Raw genomic sequence first — 19,270 nt, 5'->3', positions numbered from 1 at the left:
GTGCTCCGCTTCTGCCGGCCCGACCGGCGCCCCTGGACCCCTGCGCATCCTCCCCGCGACCGGCGCCTTCGCCGCACCCCAGTGTCCTCCACCCCGGCCGGCGCGTCTACCTGCTCGGGGAGGCCCGCGCCCCCGCGTCACTCGCGCCGCTGCGCAGGACTGCAGCCCTGGCCCCGCGGGGCCGCCCGCATCTCGGGCCCCGCAGCGCGCTCTGCGTCACGGCTCCGGAGAGCGCAGCCCGCCCCGTCCCGCGCCCGAGGCCAGAGCCGAAGAGGAGAGAAGAGCCGCAGGAGCGGGGTCTCCCAGACGCACGAGCTGGGAGGTCAGCCTCCCCAGACCCCCTCCCGAGAGGCTGGCGGCACGTGTAAACCCGGAGGCAGCGATTCTGGCCAAGTCCAAAGAGCACTGGGAGGGGGGGCGCGCAGGGCTGGGTGGGGATTGTGTCAGCGGAGCTGGAGACCCAGGGGGCCCCGGCACCGCACCGGGTGAACCACTTCGCCTGCCGGCCTATCCCTGCCGTCACCTGTCTTCCTGGGGGCCCCAAAGCCAGGAGACCGTTCCGGGGAAGGCAGGAACAGAGGGAGCCGGAAAGATGCAAAACCGCACAGTACCCACCCTGCCACGTGCTGGCCGTGGGCCCTCAGGTGCCTGATTTCCACCCTGGCTGCCCTGCCCCGCTCAGTCCTCCTGGCTGGAGGGCAGAGGGGACTGGATTCTGAAAGACTGATCCCAACTTTCCCTAAAGGTCCAAACTCCCCAGCCACAAGTCTCTTACCCAACAGAGGCCCTCTGCCCTCTCCCTCCCAGCTGCCACCCCACAAGGCCCCACGGCCACTCCCGGGCCCTTGCTCAGGGTCCAGGGAAGTGAACAGGGTCCTGTGCCTCTCTGATCCTGGGGCCCGGGGTCTGCCTGCTGACCCTCATTTCCTCCCCTGGGCGTGCTGACCTAGTGTGCAGACTCCTGCCCGGAGCACCCTCCTCTGGAAGGCCCTTCACCCCCACCCGCCCCTGCCTCTCCACGAAGCAGCCAGCCGGCAGTGCCACGGGTCCAGCGGCCAAAGGCTGGCCCCTGTCTCACTCTCCCGTCATCAGGAGGTTTCTAAGCAGCTTGGGGAACGTGTCGGAACCCATCAGAGCCCCTTGTACGGCACTTGATCGTTTTTTCCAGACACTTTAAAGGCAGCTGGAGCCACTCCTCCAAGGTGGTTGGCACCACGGAGTTAAAGAACAGCAACAGTGGGTGTTACCCGATGGCTCTGGCCTGCAGGACTGCACGCTGCAGGGGGCACAGCCTTCCAGACATCACTGCTGCATCCCCAGAGCCCGCAAGTAGCAAGCGCTTAGTGAGTGGCCGCTACGGGACGTATCCTGCTATGAGGATGGCCACAACCCCAGACAGGCATCTCAGACCCTAGTTAACAGGCAAAAGAAGAGGAGACCCACCCGCGTCTGCAGCTGCTCGTCAGCAGCTGTGCCCACACTCTCACCCAGGGCTCCTTCCTTGATGCCCTCTGGCCCAAGAGCCATCATGACTAAAAGCACAGTGAGGGGAAGTTAATATTTCATGAGACAGAAGTAACTGCAGGACCATCCGATGGACAGGTGGGGACGGGCTGGCTCTCGTTTCCAGGTACCCCAGGGCCTCTGTGGGAACATTGCTTAAGGTGAAGTATCTCATGAATCAGGCTTCTGACGAAACATATGTGCCCTCATCGTTCCCTGTGGGGCTCTTTCCCTCCTAGAGACCAGCGTGTCTCACCATGTTTCACACTGCTGCAAGAGCAATTATGAAACGTCGTTTCCATAAAAATAAAAAGCAGGAACCGCAAAGTGCAAGAGCAGCGAGTACTGATCTTGACCGACGGTTGTTTCCAGTTCAGATAAAGGAAATGCGGCGCAGAAGACTTTGTTACCGCGCAGACGTCATGCCCGAGATATGAAGCCCCCTGGTCTGGCAGCAAGAGAAAAACCACAATCACTGAAAAGATAGTGATCTAAGCGATTAGCATGGCGAGCCCTGCTCATGAATAATACACAGGAGCAAGGAGAGGCCAGGCTGCAGGCTCCTTGGAGAAGAGCAGAGGAAGGAGGGGAGGGTCTGGGGGCTGGGAGCCAACACGGCCAGAGCCTAGGGCAGCTGCGGCAGACTTTTTCCATACCGGGCCAGGTGGTTAATGGTTCAGGTTTTGCAGGCGATGGTCTCGGTTGGAACTACTCAACTCTGCCCTCGCAGCGAGAGAGCAGCCGATGGCAAAACATAAGCGGATGGGTCTGGCTGTGTGCCAATAAAACTTTATTTACAAGAACAGGCAGTGGCTGGATCTGGCCTGTTGGCTGGGGGTTGCTGACCCTCGTCTAGAGAGCGGACCAAGAGGAGTGGGCTTCATGCTGGGGGACAACCTTGTCTTCCTACATCACTTCATTTCTGAGGTCAAAGGATGAACTGCATTCCAGAAACGTCTAATCCAAAGGGACTGCCCATGGAAGTAAGTGGGCACAGTGGTGCTGCCCAGGAGGGTAGAGACCGTGGGCACCCTCGTGGCCGTGTGCCCGCCCAGAAAGCTCTACCAGGTGGCCCATTCATTCTGCAGCGACAAGGATGAGAACGGAGATGGAAATGCCCCGGACAGTCAGGACACAGAATAAAATGAATAAACACAGGCCTCACTTCTCTTCCACAAGTCCATTCTGTGGTCTGCAGCCGAGTCTGTCCGTCCGGACTGCTCTCTGCAGCGGCCGGCATCACCGTCAGTGGATGAGGGCAGAGAGGCTTGATCGCTCGGCCGGTACCCCCACCCCCCAGCTCCCGTCCGCTTGCCAAGCACCACGCTAAGCTCCCACGTCCGTTGGCAGTCCTCACAACGCAGTGTGGAAGGAAACCTTCTCACCCCCAGTGGGTGGGGAGGGAGCGGTGACTCGGGGACCTGCCAGAGCTGGCATTCGAAGGCCCCTGCAGACCCCGCATGCACGTTGGTCAGCCAGCCTCACCATGGGCAGACCCTGTCTAGGGGCTGGGGCTCCGGGGAAAAGAGGAGCCCAGACCCGCAGTCCCGGCGAAGATGACATAAACCACCTCAGGGCGTGGAAAACATCGAGGAGTTCAGCGCGGCAGGAGCTGGAGGTCACAGGGTGTCAGGCAAGCTGGGACGGCCTTTCTCAGCAGGGTGCATTGAGGAAGTGATCCACTTTCTAAGGAAGTGTGATGGATCGAACCAGAACAATCCGATGAAAGCCATTTGGACCCAGGGAAGAGTAGGTGCAAAGGCCCCGAGGTGAACTCAAGTCGTGTGTTTGAGGACCACCAGGAAGGCCATAGTGGCCGTGATGAGGGGAGGGGCCCGGGGCCAGATCACGCAGGGTTTTCGTGCCCCTGATGTGGGTCCCCTGATCTGACGGGATGTTGTGGGACCCTGTGCTGGTGGATCAAACCACAGCGAGCCTTCAGACCACGGTGCTTGCTGCCTGAGGCCCTGCGGGTGGGAAAGCCGAGGCCAGCCCCAGAACGTGTCCATCCTGCCCAAGTGCGTCACCGTCCCGTCTCTCCGAGGGATGGTACCGTGTGTGGCCTCCGTCTGGGCCACCATGGCCTTGCCCTGTCTGACTCACCAGCCAGCACCGGGCTGGCTGAGGACAGAGGCTGATGGCCATCAACTGGCCGAGGCATTGCCCTCTCTGGCCGTCCAGCGCCTCGTCCGTGGGCGGTGCCCGGTGGCCTCACTGCTGGGTATGAGGATCTCTGCACCGCGGCCCACCCCCAGTGTCTCTGCCAGACCTCCCGGTCCCCGATTCTCCCGTCTCTCTCCTTTCAGTCCCACCACCACCCAGAGGGTCAGGCCATTCCTGCCCACCTGTGAGTCCACGCGTAACCCAAAGTCAGTGTCCTTCCCACCCCAGAGTGGAGGAACAGGCGCTCCACGTGGTGGGCCTGCACTCCCGGGACCTCGTGCTCACCTACAGGTCTCGCTGGTGTGCTAAGGCTGCAAGGCCGTTTCCTTGGGTTGTTCCTACAGCTGGTAACCGTGAGACGTGAGGGATGTCGCCCCTGGACCAAGATGAGGCTTGCTCACTGGTGGCTGGAAAAGCGGTGGATCCAGAGCTCCCTGATCCCTCCTGGTACCTACCGCATGAACCCACAGCGTGGGCAGTGAGCATCCACTGAGCCCCTCACGTCGCTCCCGTGGAACTCGGGTCGTGTCGCTGACGCAAACATGCCAGCGCCACGAGGAATAAACCGTCCTTTGTCTCTGACTCAGGAGCCGCAGTCTCCTGCCGGCACCCGCGAAGGAGTAAGAGGCTGACTTACCAGCCTGCAAGTGGGATCAAACCAAAGCCCAGGCTGACACCCTGCTCGAAACTCTGCCTGTTGCAGGCATCAGCCTTCACCAGTCTTTCAGGGCCACCCGAGGGTGACATCCTGCAGCTCCCTGCAGTTTCCAGCCCCACACTGAGCTGGCCATCCCTCACCGGCTGATCAGAGGAGCCCCTGTGGGGCCACAGGCACTGGGACAACGGTGGAGGTGGCCTGGGGGTCTGGGCCACCTGTGCTCCAGCTAGCTGTGCCCTCGGCCCCACGCCCCTCGCACCCGGTTCCACTCACTCAAGATTGTTTCTGGGCCCATCCACCATACGGTAGGACCCAGGCATGGATGAGGGGGCTCAGGGCAAGAACTGACTGGTAGACCCCTCACAACACGGTGTGTTCCAGCAAAACACAGCACACAGGATGAAATACAGAAAACGCACCAGTTGTTAAACTACTGTGGAGATGCTTTTCTTTTTTTAGAATTCTCTGTATTGTCTTTACAATAAAAATGGTGGGCTTGGATGGGATGGGAGATCCTATAGCAAAATTCCACTCTCCCCCACTGAATTGCAACCCCTGGTCCTGCCGGGGGTCCCTCGTACATGCAGGTCCTTCACCACTCTCCAGGGCCCTGGGCTTGGGATGTGGCTGTGACACCCTGGGAAAGCAAGCTCTGACCCCTGTGAAAGAAAAAATCATTCTGACACTTGTTAAAAGAGTAAGGAAGACTTTATTCAAGAATATTGCAATTAGAGGAGAGAGATTGTGCTCAACTCCAAGTTCAACAAGGAAAAGGGGGATTTGCAGCCAAGGAGCAGTGAGGGGCCAGCGGATGGAAAGTTACCAAGAGACTTCAAGGGCAGGGGATCTTGCAAACTACAGGCCAAGAAGATTAGCTACCAGTTGTGAGGGAGGGATGAGGCGCTTAAGCAGATAATGAGGGCGATCAGAGATCAAGGGTGGGGGTCACCTAGCAGGATCTTTGCTGAGATTGGGCTGGACAGGCCAAAGACTGGACCAGGGCCTAATGGGAAAGAGGTCCCAGAGGAGGCTGAGCTTGGTCTTGTCAATTCTAACGGGTCTGAGATCCCCGGTACCTGTCTTAATGTACTTTGCAGCCCAAGTAACCTTTGATTTCTAAAATGTGTAAGTACTTGCGAGGTCTCTGTTAGGGCTGGCCCGTACCTTTGGCACCTGCCGCCTTTCCTTAAATGCTGAGAGGGAGAGGATCAACGCAGCCCTGGGACTGTCCTGGAGTTCTCTCAACATTTTAAATCTTTCTAATTCAGGGCAGTTACGAGACCATCACTTCTAATGCACGGGGCTCGGGGCGGGGACTGGGGCCCGGGGTTGGGGTTCTGGGCGGGGGCGGGGGCTGTGGCCAGGGGATGGGGTTTGGGATTTGGGACTCGGGGCGGGGACTGGGGCCGGGGTTGAGGTTCGGGATTTGGGACTCGGGGCGGGGACTGGGGCCCGGGGTTAGTGTCCATGGTTCGGGAATCGGGGAGGGGGCTGGGGGTCGGGGGTTGGGATTCGGGACCCGACCCGCATCTGGCTGCAGTCTCCAACCTTGTCGTCTCAGAATCGCGCCAGAGTCGCGCCAGAATCGCGTCAGAGCCGGGGTTGGGGGGGGTTAGAGGTGTCCCCCACAATGTGCATGCGCAGAACCGGGCGCGCGGCGCCAGGGGCAGAGCGGAGCCGGCGAGGCGGAGCCAATGTGCGGGGGAACCAATGCGCGGCGGAACCAATGCGCGGAGCAGAAGCCCTGGCGGCCCCACTGCGCTCGCGCCGGCCCGCCCCCTCGCTGCCGGCCAATGGGCTCTCAGAGCCCGCCCCTGACGACGCGGGCCCCGCCCCTTGGAGAAGCGCCGCGGCCTGGCGGACGGCCTCAGTGGTAGCTGGCGGTTTGAGAGCTGGGTCGGGTTGAGGCCTTCGGGCTGCCCGCCGTCATGAAGCTGACGCGGAAGATGGTCCTGTCCCGGGCCAAGGCCTCGGAGCTGCACAGCGTGCGGAAGCTCAACTGCTGGTGAGGCCCAGAGGCCGGGGGCCGTCCCCGCGTGTCCTGCCCGCTGCCCGCACCCCCTTCCCGGGACCCCCTCCCTGGGACAGGGCTGGGAAGAGCCGTCTAGGAATGGAGACCCCTGCCCAGCACCTCGGCCCTGGAGCGGGGACCCCAGCCCGCCCCCTCTGCTCTGGGGCGGGACCGAGAAGGGCCTGCGGAGGATGCAGAGGGGTTCAGGATGGAGGGGGGGGCACCTCTGGCCTCACCTTCCTGGCCCCTGTCCAGGCTGGTGTGCCCGGTGCCAGGGGCTCACAGCCTCTGGGAGGTGATGCCATAAGCTCAGGGGGCCTTTGGGGAAAGGTCGTTTCAGAATTTTCACCCCTGAGCAGTGGTATTTCACACACAGCTCCAAAGCAGCCCTCCTTGCTGGAAACGGTTGGAATTACCTTGAAGACTGTTCTTGGACTTCTCGGTAGTTTTAGTGGGCAGACGTTTCCCTCTGTGGACAGGTCTCATTTCTGACATTGCCAGCAGTCCCTGGGAGCCAGGCCTGCTGATAAGGTGGGAGATCAAGGTGATTGACACCCTTGCTTGGGGAAAGAAAGGAAACTGAGACTCTAAAGTGATGCTTCGGTAAACATTTTTGTAATTGAGCTCTGGGGGGGCGGGTACGGAGAGGGGTTGTCCCCAGGGGACTTACTGTCCGGGAGGTGACAGGAAGAGATACAGGTGCAGGCTCAAAGGCAGGGCGGCCAGGCCTAGCTGAGCCGAGGAAGGATCAGAAGTACTTCTGAAACTCCGGAAAGGTCCGCACACGTTCACGGGGGGTTCAGAGCACGGCTCCACGCGCCCTGTACACTGGACAGTTCAGGTGGCGCTCAGCCAGAAGTGGAGCGTCCTCCCACTGGTGTCGGGCAGACTGGCTGCAGTGAGCTCTGGCTGTTCATTAAAAGCCTCTCTCTTTGCTCTGCACATCTGGTATCTTGGCCACGGCATCCCTGTCATCGTTTTCAATAATGCGTGCCTTTGTTCTGCATGGGGCGGTCATTCTTCCCCTAAGCAGGGAGGCACAACGGCCCTATTCCAGGCTTTCTGAAGTGTGTTTCATAAGTCTCATGAACTTGGCCCTTACAAAGACTCCCTTGTTATGCACATTAGTGAGGGAATTATCCCTCAGTGCAGCAGCCTTGAGAATGAGGAAATCTTGGTGTCCTTCAAATGGGGCGTCGTCTGCTGTGCCTGAGTCTGCGAAGGAGGCCGCCAGTATCAAATAGTTTCGTCCAAAATCAACCAGGAGACGATTTTTGGCACCTTTGTCCGTTATCTGGGAAAGCTTTCTTTTACTTTGTCGTTAAAATCACAGACTCTTCAAGTCTGTAGATGTTTGTCATTAATTTTTGGTTTTAATGTTTTAAATTCAACTTCAACAAAATAAAAGTGCGTGTGTCTTTTTCCGTCTCCAGGGGCAGCCACCTCACTGATGTAAGTATCGTGCTGATCGTCTCCAGACAATCCCTGGTCCCCGGGAGGCTGGTTAAATTGACAGGCCGCTCCCACGCGATCCAGGCGGCCGACCAGTACTTTGCTCCTTGAGCGGTTTTTGTAAGGCAGAACCACTCATGAAGAAAAAGTTCTACAGGACCCAAGTGCGCTGTGACGTTCCCGCACACATCCTCCTGCAGGTGAAAGGCAGGCCTCACGGAGGAGCGGGCAGGTCCAAGGCACAGACCTGCTCCCACCCGGGGAAGAGCCCCAGTGGCTTGGTTGGTTGGCTTTAAAAGCAGTGCACTCAGCCGGAGGGTTCCTTGTATAGGTTCCTGGACTTCACGTCCCCGAGGAGTTTCTTCACTTCAGCTCCTCCCCTTGGTCAGATCCAGCTTCACCCTGACTCCCAGGGCAGGACGAGATGGGGCCTGGGTGGGGGCAGAGCACGGAGCTGGGCCGCTGGGCTGAGCTGTATGTCCGTGAATAGATTTCTGCCCCCGCCCGCCCGTTTCTGGAATGAACGTCTCCAGCTCGCACAGAGTGTGGGTGCTAGTCAGCGGGTTCTTACTGACTTCTGTTTCGTACCTTGAACCGTACTTTTTCTGAGAAACAAAGTTGGAGATGCTGTCAGGGCTGCCCAGAAGAGCCAGTTCTGCCTCATTCTGTAGCTGAAGTGCTGTCTGCCCAGCAGCAAAAACAAACAAAGCAAGACACCACTGTCACGGAGAACAGACCCACCGCAGGTGTGAAGCATTCTGGCCAGACTGTGCGCTTGTTGATGGCGGGGACCCCATCTGGCCCCGTGCGTGGGGTCTGGCAGGCACACAGATATTTGGGGCTTCGCCGTTCATCAGCCTCACAGGTCAGGGAGCCCGCGTGGTCCATCCTGAGCCCCGCTGCGCTCTTCCACTGACTCAGTGTTAAGATGGTCTGAGATCCAGTTTCAAGCCTGTCTCCCTATTGGCACAGCTCTGTTGGCCAGAAGCGGCTTCTGTCCTTTCCCTGGATGTCAGGGGCAGCAAGAAGAAAGGTCCTCTGTCCATTCAGCTCCCCTTACGGATGTCCTCTGAGGGCATCTAAAATGAGGAATGCTCCGTCTCGAGGACTGGTAGCATTTGGTAGTAAAGATGCTGTTTAAAGTCGTGGAGAGGGTGCCCGTTTCTCCATCGGGTAGAGGGGACGTCTGGGCTGCAGAGGGGAGCGGGATGCAGAGCCCTGCGTGCTCCTGGGGCGAGGGCGGCTCCTCTGCTTAGGCCCTTGGCGTGGGGCGGACTGCAGCTCCAACTTGGTTCTCTTGGCTGCTGGAGGGGCGTGACGTCACAGGGCCAGTGCCCAGCAACTTTTGCAAAATCACATTCTTTTCCTTCCTAGATCTCCATATGCCGGGAAATGCCCAGCCTGGAAGTGATCACCCTCAGGTAGTAAATGCCGGCCCGCTCCACTCTTAAGTCACTGGGGCTGGAAGAGGAGGAGAATGTTCAGATCCCTCCCGCAGGCCCTCAGATAACCTGAAAATTCCCAACCAAGGTGTGGGAGGGCCGCTGCTACAGGCCAGGCCCAGGCAGCACGAGGCCCTGGCCGCTCTGCAGCTCCGCCCCTGCCTGGAGGGCACCCGGGCTTCCCCCGAGCTCGCCCTGCCCATCCTGGGGGTCCGTGGGTGCCGCCCTCCTAATGGTGAGCAGCCGCCCCAGGGTGACCACGTCTGCCCCAGCGCGCCAGCCTTTCCTGCCCTCCTGGTTCCATCACTGCCTGGAGCTCTGCCAGCTTCCCTGCATCACACAATCTGTCCTTGGTAATAGTTGACCTCTTCCAGAATCATTAGCGGTTTAACAAAGGAAACCTTGAAAGAACCAAATACTGTCTTTGGGGCTTCAGGCGCCTGGGGAGTTTGCAGGGTCAGGCGGAGGGAGGAACGCCCTCCAGCCCTGAGCCCTGTCCTGTCTGCTCTGGGCCCGGGAGGGAGCTGACCCTGCCAGATGCCGGGGTGGGTGCTTTCTGCGGGTCCCCACACCTAAAACCTCAGGGAGATTTAAGCCCTGTAAGGAAGGCAGACTCCCTGTTTGGCAGCTCAGAAGGTTGCAGGACTCGCCCTGCATGTGGGTCCTAGGCCCTTGGTCCCGTGCAGATCCCGTCACTCACCTTCCCCGTCACACAGCCGGCCATCCTGTTTGTCCCTCCCTAGCCCTCTGCTCGGCCTCCTTTGCGCCTTCCGAGGTCACCTGGTGGGTGCCGTGCCGCCCACCTTGTGCTCACGCACCCCCAGTCCCGACCCGACAGGCTCAGGCCAGCACCTTCTTGCGGGACGAAGGAATGAATGAAGGAGTGGGCCCAGGACCGGTCTCCTGCCCAGGGCCCAGCTCGGCCCTGTGTACCTTGGCTTCCCTGGCTGCAAGGCCTGTGGGACGGGGGTGAAGGCAGCAGCGGCCCCAGGGTGGGGTGGGGTGGAGGCAGGAGGAGCACGGCAGTGGGGCAGGTGGGGCACCAGCCGTCCACCGTCACTCACCTGGTACGATTATCAGTGAAGCTGGGATTTGAGCCCACGCCCCAGAAGGCCTTACCTGACAAACAAGTGTTTACACTTTGGTTACCCAAAAGTAGCAGGAAACTTGCAGCGGGCTGCGGACTTAACCCCATCGCTGCTGAGCGCTGTCTGAGGAATCTGGGGCAAGTTGCCGGGCCTCCGAGCCGAAGGCCCGCTCGTCGTGCAGCAGGGGTTCTCACCGCCGCAGCGGGGGGAGGACAGTGCCCAGGGCTGTCGCCGGGCTATCTGGCCGCTTGAACTGGTGGGACCCCCGCAGTGTGGGGACTGCTGCTTGGATGCGGGTTGGCCGTCCTGTGAGATGAGTTAGTTTGGCTTTGGTCTTGGTGCCCATGGGCAGGAAGGCTTAGTCCATTCTGGCTGCTCTAGTGGGATTTTACAGACATTGATTCCTCACAGTTCTGAGGCCACAAGCCCGAGATCAGGGTCTAGTGAGGGGCTGCCTCTTGGCTCACAGACGGCATCTTCGCCCTGTGTCCTCACCCGGCAGAAGGGCGGAGAGCTCTGTGGGGTCCCTCTTATAAGGGCACTGACCCCGCTCATGGGGGCCCCACCCCCTAACACCACTGCCCTGGGGGTCAGGATCCCAGCATCTGGATCTGAGGTTGCGTTCGGTACGTAGCAGCGGCAGCCTTAGTGGGCGAGGAGGGGACTCCAGGCCGCCGCAGGTTGAACTTCTCGCTTCACCCCATGGCCTGCGCAGCTTCCCTGGTGGTGAGGATTCCAGAGCCTGGGTTTGCTCGTGGTGAGGTGGCGTCAGCCTCATCCCGGCTGCCGGGCGAGGTGGTGCCGAGCACACCAGCAACCACGTTGACAAGTGAGTGTCGGGTGGGGCAGCAGCGGCCCTAAGGCAGGAGTTGGGACAGCCTGCCCAGCACAAGCGCAGCGTCCAGCACAGGGTGGTCTAGACCGGTCCGGCACGTCGGGCAGGGTCCCCTGCGGCCTGGGGCTCAGGGCGTGAGGATGCTCGGCTGCCCCCTCGAGCTCAGCCGGCTGGTCCGACTGGGTGTGCGGGGGGTGATCCCGTCCCGTCAGCTCAAGCCTGTAGCTCTCTGCCGGGCGCCTGGCTGCTGTCCCGTCTCTGGGTCACTCATCATTTAAACCCGTGGCTGTTTCTTCGGTGAACCTGGGTTTGGAAGTTCAGTGCTCGGTTCTTGGCCACATGGGTGTTCCTGGCCGCTGCCAGCTCTGGGCTTGGTGTGTCCCGGGGAGGCCGCAGTCTCTTGTCCTGTAAGGGGGCTGAGACCTCCTACCCCTAAGGTTGACTCCTCGCGGCCTCAACAGAGCCGGGGCTGCCGCTCCCACCTTCAGTTGGAGGAGCTTCCCCCGCCCCCAGGGCTTTCTCCTGGGCCCGGGCCCTCCCTCGCACTTGACTAGCCACGGCCGGGTCTGACCTACTTCTAAGGCGGGGGCAGGTGGGCACCGGCCCCGCAGTGCTCTCGTCTCCGCGGGGCGGGGGTGCCCCGGCAGGCACTGACGGCCATCTCCCTGCAGCGTCAACAGCATCTCCACCCTGGAGCCCGTGAGCCGCTGCCGGCAGCTGAGCGAGCTCTACCTGCGCAAGAACTGCATCTCCAGTCTGGCGGAGCTCTTCTACCTGAAGGGCCTCCCGTGCCTGCGTGTGCTGTGGCTGGCGGAGAACCCCTGCTGTGGCGCCTGCCCTCACCTCTACCGCATGACCGTCCTGCGCAACCTGCCTCGCCTGCAGAAGCTGGACAACCGGGGTAGGTGCCCGCGGGCAGGCTCCACCCCTCCCCTCTCGCAGGTGCCGGGGAGGCCGGCCTCCTCGGGGTGCCCCAGGTTGTGCCGTCTGCCGCCCGGCACGGCCCCTCGCGGAGTGTAGGATCTCGGCTGAACCCGCACCGTTGTTTCTCGGTCCCGCCGTCGAAGCACTGAGCTGCTGCTTCTCCTTTTTATCCTGCTAAGTACCCTCTGCTCCAAATGCTCACCCACCTGCCCTGGGAGCTCGTGACGGTCTGGGTGGCCGGGCAGCATCACTGCTGGTCGACAGGGTCCCAAGGTGGTGATGCCAGCAGGTGAGGGTGCTCCATCGGTCCTTGACCCCTCCCACCCCGGGTTGCCTTGCTGTTGGAGGGGTGGGGTGGGGGTTTGGGGGGCGCCTTCCTGCCGTTCCAAGCCGCCTCTCCTCCATCACGCACGAGGCGACGTGTGTGGGCCTTCCCTGCTCCCGCCTCTGGGGTTCCAGCTCGTGTCCAGGGCCAGGCCTTTTTCCTGTGAAGCCCCTGGCGTTCTCTGTGCTGGTTCCTGACCCTTATGTGCACGATGATTTTCTCCTAGGTGAATGACTTTGATATAAATAAGCTTCAGATAAACTGTCACGTGTGAGTGAAATAGAAGAAATACGGTGTGGTCTATTCCTTTTAAAAACCTTAGTTTAGGGTTTAGTTCAGGGTTTAGTTTTAGGGTCTTAGTTTAGGGTTTTTTATGAGTATCTATCTGCTTTTGGCAAATGCTGGAATTCAGATTCACAAGCAGTCATTGGCCATCTGTCGTTTCTCCAGCACCTCCAGGGCGGGATGCAATGGTGGGGGGCCCAGCCCTGCTCCCGGGTGCTCGCCGTCGGGGTGGACAGACAGCCGCCTCATCCCCGAAGCAGACCGTGCTGAGCGCCGAGGGGACGGTGGGGCCACGGCTCGCGGGGCTCGCTTGCGGTGAGGCCACTGATGCTTTTGCCCCCTCCCCCTCCCCCTCCCAAGCTGTGACGGAGGAGGAGGTGTCCCGAGCGCTGGTGGAGGGAGAGGAGGTCACGGCCCCCAGCAGACAGCACTCAGGGAATGGCCCGCCCGAGCTGTCCTACACCCTGAGCGCCGAGGATGCCGCTGCCGAGATGCCACGGGACCCGCTGAGCCTCGGCGAGGAGACCAGGTGTGGCCCGCGGGCCTGCCCTGTCCTCCCGCGCGCGGCTGCGCCTCTGGGGCTGGATGGGGGGTGTGGGTGTTTGTTTCTGGGCTGGCTCTCAGGGGCCCCCAGCCTGGGGTCAGCCACGTGGCCAGGAGAAGACCCAGGGCAGGGAGCTCATGCGAGTGTGGGACCAGCCCTCCGCAGGGAGTGGTGGACTCAGGGCGGTGGGCTGGTGGGCGTGCAGGGCCCCCTGGCAGGAGGGAAGCCTCGTGGCCATGGCCGTGGCCGGCTGAGCCTCTGTGTGGCCTCAGGAGCCCCGGGGACGGCGGGGCGTGTGGGCTGAGGGAGGGCCCTCCCCGCCTCCCTCCCTCCCCCCCTCCCTCCCCCCTCCCCCCCTGACCCACAGGGCACCTCAATTGAATGATTGTCACAGACGTTTGTGGGCAGAAACTGGACTTGAGGAACGTGGTGGAGACCACTGTTCACAGCGGGGCCCAGGCTGGGCGTCCGCTTACAGATGCGGCCCACGCGTCTTGCTATCCCGCGGCGGGACGGGGAGGGCACGTGGCCGGGGCTCGTGCAGCATTTGTGCTAGTGCCCCACCCCCGGCCCCGGGGGGAGCGCCAGGAGCAGGGAGGTGACCCCAGGGGTCAGAGAAGTAGAGCTGCCCCGGCCCCTCCGTCCACTGCTCCTGTCCCCCCAGAAGCAGAGTCCTGCAGTGGGGCCCTCCCTGCGGACAGGGTGGGGTCCACTTTTAGGAGCCTCTTCCTCGCTGTTCCCCGAGGCGCCGGACCCACAAATGTTGTGTGAACAGTGCGGGCGGGGCTCCGCGCCCCTCGGGCCTCACGTACCGCTGTCCTCCCCCCGCCCGCCCCCGCCAGCAGCATCCAGGGGCAGCTCGGCCTGAAGCGCCCTTCCCGGGACCAGTTTCCTTCCTTCTCGCAGAGGGCGGCCACAAGCAGTCGCAAGAACAGGGTGAGTGTGACTGGAGGCTGCTCTGGCCGGAAGAGGCCCCGGAATGTGGAGACTGGGGGCTGGGGGCGGGGGGCGGGGCTGGAGACACCACAGGGACGCGCGAAGCCAGGCCCTAGAGGGTGGGAAGCCGACCGTCTGGGTCCAATGTCTGTGTCTACATCTAAGCTGGTGGGGCACGGCAGACGGGGGAGGGGTGCCTGAGTGCGCAGTGGGGGCCCCCACCGCGCCTGGGGCTGTGCCGAGGGCGGTCTCGGGGCGGGAAGGTTGCTGCCTGGGGAGAGGCCTCCCACCTGCGGTTAGAAGCAGGGCCCCTCCTGGCCAGGGCGGTGGCGGTGTCCCCGTGCGGTGACCAGGCGGCAGGCCCCACGGCTCCATAGGCATCCCTGTAAGGACCACGGCTTGTTGGCTGAACGATAAGTAGGTCGTGTGGGCAGTTGAGTGACATCAGCGAGGACCCGGGTCCCTCCAAGTCCTCTCGTGTCACTCCGGCTTGTGCCTGGGCTCGTCCTGCGCTCACAGGGATGCCCTGCTCCAGGCTTGTGGCCGGCAGAAGGGTGGGGCCGTTTCTTGCCGTGTGTCCTCTTACCAGTGCAACGTCTTCCCCACGTGCCCCCTGCCCCCCAGCAGGCTCCATGTCAGTTCCCTGAGCCGGTCATTGGCAGGGGAATGGGTCACCAGTCAGCTCAGCCCAGAGGGGACCTCGCCACCGGCTTACGTGGGAAGGGGAGCTGTCTGAACCAGGGTCTGTGGGGAGGCCCGTGACCCCCCAGCACCTGCTCCAGCCCCTGGCTCGGCCTGACCAGAGCTGTCAGGTGCTGTGACCTCCCTGTGGCATCATGAAGGGGGGCACCACAGTCTGAGCGGGGCTGCCCGAAGCCACGGGCTGGGCCTCTCTCATTCATGCGGTGACCACTTGAAATGCGTGCGAAGCTCACGGGAAGTACAGAAGTGGATGGACTGAGGCCCCATCCTTGGAAGTGCCAGCCCCCAGGGCTGTGGACAGATGTGACCGCGGGCTGAAGGCCGATCTAGGCAGCAGTCGCTTGGCCTGTGGCTAGTCTCTCCCGCCCTGCCCCACCCCGGCAGGTCACTGTCCCCTCGTGGCAACGCTCTCCTCAGTGAGGTGGCCGCGTGGGGCAGCTCAGGGTCCCTGCACACACTTCCCACGTGTTTTGGGAGGAGCCCGAGGCATGTACCGTCCCCAGTGGCAGGTCTGCCCAGCAGCGGGGCTAAGGCCTGAAGCTCCCCGCACCCTCACTCCCACTCCAGGGCCTCTGCAGTGCAGGGTGGACCAGAGATTGAAGACACTGGTTCAACTCCGCACCTGCCATAAATGCAAACGAAAGACCATCAAACTGCTCAAACAGGACACCTGCTCTGAAAGCAGAGGACAGAAGGGCCCTGGCTCTGCCACCAAGGGTCCCGGCCAGGCTGGGTGTCCCTGTGGGCATCAAGCCCCCCGCAAGCCTCTGAGTGCGAGGTGCCGGTGGCCAGGAAGACCTGGGGACACGGGGGAGGGCTGGTGAGATTTGAGGGCAGCAGGAGTCTGGGGGCGTTGCAGAGCCAGGGATTGGCACCCCAAGCGTGAGCCCCTGAGCCACGTCCTCATGTGTCCACATGGGCTGCACGCTCTGGCTTGCGGCTATGCCTCAGCTCATCCAACAAGAGGGATCGGCTCAAGTAGCCGCCTGCGCAAAATCCTTCCAGAATTTTCCTGGTAGAAATGGCATTGTTTCCCTGCTCAAATGCAGATGGAAACCCGGTGTAGCTATGTGGACACGGGTGCGTCACACACTAAGCACGTGTGCATTTGAGTGCGTGTTGCCGAGAGCCTGCTGCAGGCCTCTGCTCCATTGCCGCCCAGCCTCTCTGGGCCTCAGGGCTGTGAACAGGTAAGTCAGTTCGTAGGAAGTCCCTGCCGGCGGTGAGTGCCACACCCGTGCCACGACTGTGGCTTCCGTCTGCCAGAGTCTCCACCTGTTCCCTGCAAGGCCGCCCTCCTGCAGGCTCTGCTCCCGCGATGTGCGCGTGTGTCGTGGTGTGGGCGGCCGCCCAGCCTCGCAGGCGTGCTGCTCACCCAGTGACTCTCTGTGCCCCCAGAACAACGTCCTGACCGCCGTCCTCCTGCTGCTGCGGGAACTAGACAGCGAGGGGCTGGAGGCCGTCCACCAGCGCGTGGTCAGCCGGCTCCAGGCCCTGCAGAAGCAGGAGCTGCAGGAGGCCATGGAGTGACCATCAGCGGGGACCCCGAGCTGAAGTCCGGCGTACTCCCGAACACCTGGGAGGGTGGGGGTCACAGCTGCGGCCTCTGCTCGACCCCAGGCTGAGCCTCGGCGCACAGGGCTGCGTCCTTAGGAAGCCTCGCCCACCCAGGAAAGCCGAGCTTTCGCTGTGGATGGGCACCACGCCAGGGCAGGAGGGGCTGGCTGGGCAGGCCTCCCCCTGTGCCCTCTGCTGTGAGGGGCCATAGCCAGATGCCCTCCTGTATGGCAGGGCCACCTCGACTTGCCTCTTCCTGAAGGTGGGCTTTGCAGCTGTCCTCCCTAATAAACGTTTTTCCAAAGTCTGATCTGGAAGCAGATGTTTCCTGAATGACAGGCTCGGCCTTGACATTCTTGTTAAAGGTAAGGGCAGTCGCTCGCGCATGTTTTCTCAGCCAGTTGTCTGACGCTGTCGTGGGATGGATTTCTGTTGACCACAGGAGACTTCCAGAACGGTGGCAGCCTTAGGGGTGGGCTGCCTGCCGCCTCCAGGGACGTTTTGTCTGCAGTGCACTGTGTCCCTTCTCGAGAGCCCTGCACGACACAGGGTCTGTGCCGCCCGAGTGAGAAGACCTGGACAACAGGCCTGCCGCTTCTGTCCGGGGACCTGAAGCAGCCGCGTGGGAAGGGACAGCCTTCTGGAAAAGGCGTCTTATGTTCTCTTTCTTTGGGAAGAGTCGCAGGCCTTGCTGCGGTGGCCGGGATGCGGGCGGTGACTCCACAGCCCTGGGGTCCTTCCTGGTGCCCCCAGTGCAAGGGGAGGAGGGTGCCCTCCGAGCCGTTAGGGGAGGTCCCTTCTTGCTGGGCTTGAAATGACAGGGACTGGTGTCCTGTTGGGGCAGGAACATCCACGTCCCTGTGGGAGCCGAGGGTGTGTCAGGTTGCATGAGGGCTGCACAGACCCAAGGGGGACTGACCACAGCGTGTGCAAGACACCAGCCCGAAAGATCACCGGCTCCGGGAAGATGAAGGCGCACTCATGGTGCAACCGTCTCACACTGGCCTCATGGGGGGCCCCGGGAAAGGCGGGGGTTCACCTTGGGGCCCCCCTGTACTTCTCAGGGCAGGGGGTGAGGTCTGGCCGCAGGAAGCGAGGACTCGCCACGCGGGGCCGTCTAGGACAGGTGGCCGTGGCCTGTGCGTGTGCCTTCTCTCGTGTTACGGGACGGTGGATGTCTTCAATAAAGCCCCGTCCTGGTTAGAACAAGCCGTGTGTGCTTCTGTTGCATTAACACCCTCCCTCTCCCCACCCACGAGGCACGGCTCACACCCACTTCCCCTGCCCCACGATCTGGTTCGCCTAAGTCAGGGACCCTCGACTCAGACCCCGGTCGGGGTGAGCTGCCCGCCTCAGCCCCTTGACTCTTCAGCTCCCCCCGCATCCCACCTTCGCCACCCCCTAGTCAGAGCCTCCTGTCAGCTCACCGGCTCCCACTCCCGGCCACCTGCTCCCTCGGTGCCCGTCTGAAGCCCTCAAGCTGGACCGAGGACGAAGCGCATCCACCCCTGGCCTGGATCTCAGGCCGCCGGTCTTTATGGGCACGTCACAGTCCCAGCTCTGAACTTCGCCCCAGGTAACCGTGAAGGTGGGGTTTCGGAGCAAAGCAGGTGCTGGCGTTACGGCCTGTGTGTTTGTCCTGTTGGCCCCCCTTTAAGGAGGAAAGGGCTGAGACCCAAGAGGACACATCGCTCGTCTGAAACGCTGGTCAGTGCAGCCAGAGGTGGGCCAGACGCACTGTGTGCTCCCCACGGAGCTGCTGCCCAGGAACGAGGGCGGTCACTCTGCATCTCGGACCCACCACTGGGTCACCTGCGCCAGCAGCCCCTGTGCTGCATGCAGCGTCCAGGACAGGCCGAGATCTGGGTCCTGACCTGACGTGGGGCGCTGGGCCAGGCTGCAGTGCCGCCAGAGCCTCCCACGTGGAGGCGACATCCCGTCTCCCGGCCACCGGGTGGGTGGGGACCCCGAGCGCCCCCCAGTTTGCTGAGCTGCAGACCCTCCCCCCTCAGCCCGCTCCCCCCACCCCGCAGTGGGTCAGGAGGGGGCGCCCTCTGATCGTGCCGACTGGGGGCAAGTTTCAGGAGGAGCGGGAGTGGAAAGGAGCCTTGCAGGGGCCACTTACCCGCCCTGTCCCTGAGCCCAGGGCTGCCCTGTTTGCAGGAGGACGCTGGGGCTTCCCTCTGTTGGTCATATCCTCCGGGAAGCGTTCGTGGGCCCTCTGGGATGCTTGTGGGATCCCTTGTGGGATGCTCACGGGGCCCCCGTCAAACCAGTTGGGAAATTAGACAAGAAACAAGGGGTCCTGGCTGCCAGCATCCCAAGGACAGTGGTTCTCCAGGGCGCTGTGAATGGACATGGGCTCCGGTGTCTTCCCGGGGAGCCTGCTGTCCTGAGAGGCCCCGCCAGGGTGTGGGAGCACCTGGGGACGCCGAGCGGGATGCCACCGTGGCGAGCCCCGGATCTTCTCGGGCCGAGGAAGAGCGCTAGCCCGGCTAGGAGTGGATGCGGACGGTGGCCTGGCTGAGTGAGGCCAGCAGCGCCGCCAGTATGAGCTGTGCCTGCCCTGCACTCCTGCGGCCGCTCAGCCAGCCAGGACGGCGTGGGCACGCAGGAGCCCGAGCTGGGTCTGTGTCCTGCTGTCGCCGACCTGAGTGTCTTCATCCCTGTTCAATGCGGGGCCTGGTCCCTGGGAAGTCGGCGTCTTTCTCCTCTTGCAGGGCTGTCACTTTTTGCTATTTCTACGTAAAGGGCAAAGCTGCCCGTCACAGCCTCACATGAGGGAGGTGGGTGGCCACAGCTCGCCTGAGGAGCCCGACACATGCCCTGCCCCCTCTGCAGGGAC

General features: G+C 62.2%; 1 protein-coding gene across 2 annotated transcripts; it reads left to right on the top strand.

The window, feature by feature from the left end:
• Positions 1–6,149: 6,149 nt before the first annotated feature.
• CFAP410 (cilia and flagella associated protein 410) lies at positions 6,150–16,398 on the top strand. Of its 2 annotated transcripts, XM_065877060.1 has the most exons (7): positions 6,150–6,329; positions 7,769–7,787; positions 9,162–9,208; positions 11,824–12,053; positions 13,047–13,215; positions 14,073–14,166; positions 16,267–16,398. In XM_065877060.1, the coding sequence occupies exons 1-7, from the start codon at positions 6,253–6,255 to the stop codon at positions 16,396–16,398; spliced, it is 768 nt and encodes a 255-aa protein (XP_065733132.1). In that variant the 5' UTR covers positions 6,150–6,252. The 2 variants fall into 2 exon arrangements, with proteins under 2 accessions (XP_065733132.1, XP_065733133.1); XM_065877061.1 differs by lacking the exons at positions 6,150–6,329; positions 7,769–7,787 and having other exon boundaries at positions 9,180–9,208; positions 11,833–12,053.
• The last annotated feature ends 2,872 nt before the right edge of the window (positions 16,399–19,270 follow it).

Source organism: Phocoena phocoena, chromosome 4, assembly GCF_963924675.1.
Source record: "Phocoena phocoena chromosome 4, mPhoPho1.1, whole genome shotgun sequence".
In the NCBI taxonomy this organism is placed as follows: Eukaryota; Metazoa; Chordata; class Mammalia; order Artiodactyla; family Phocoenidae; genus Phocoena; species Phocoena phocoena.
This window is presented reverse-complemented; position numbering and strand designations above follow the sequence as displayed.

What these genes read in the sequence shown, in the direction of transcription:
- CFAP410 (XM_065877060.1), top strand. Translation starts at nt 6,253, where the DNA reads ATGAAGCTGACGCGGAAGATGGTCCTGTCCCGGGCCAAGGCCTCGGAG. An exon ending in GCAGAAGCTGGACAACCGGG is followed by an intron (nt 12,054 to 13,046) that starts GTAGGTGCCCGC and finishes CCCCCTCCCAAG; the next exon opens with CTGTGACGGAGGAGGAGGTG. An exon ending in AGCCTCGGCGAGGAGACCAG is followed by an intron (nt 13,216 to 14,072) that starts GTGTGGCCCGCG and finishes CGCCCCCGCCAG; the next exon opens with CAGCATCCAGGGGCAGCTCG.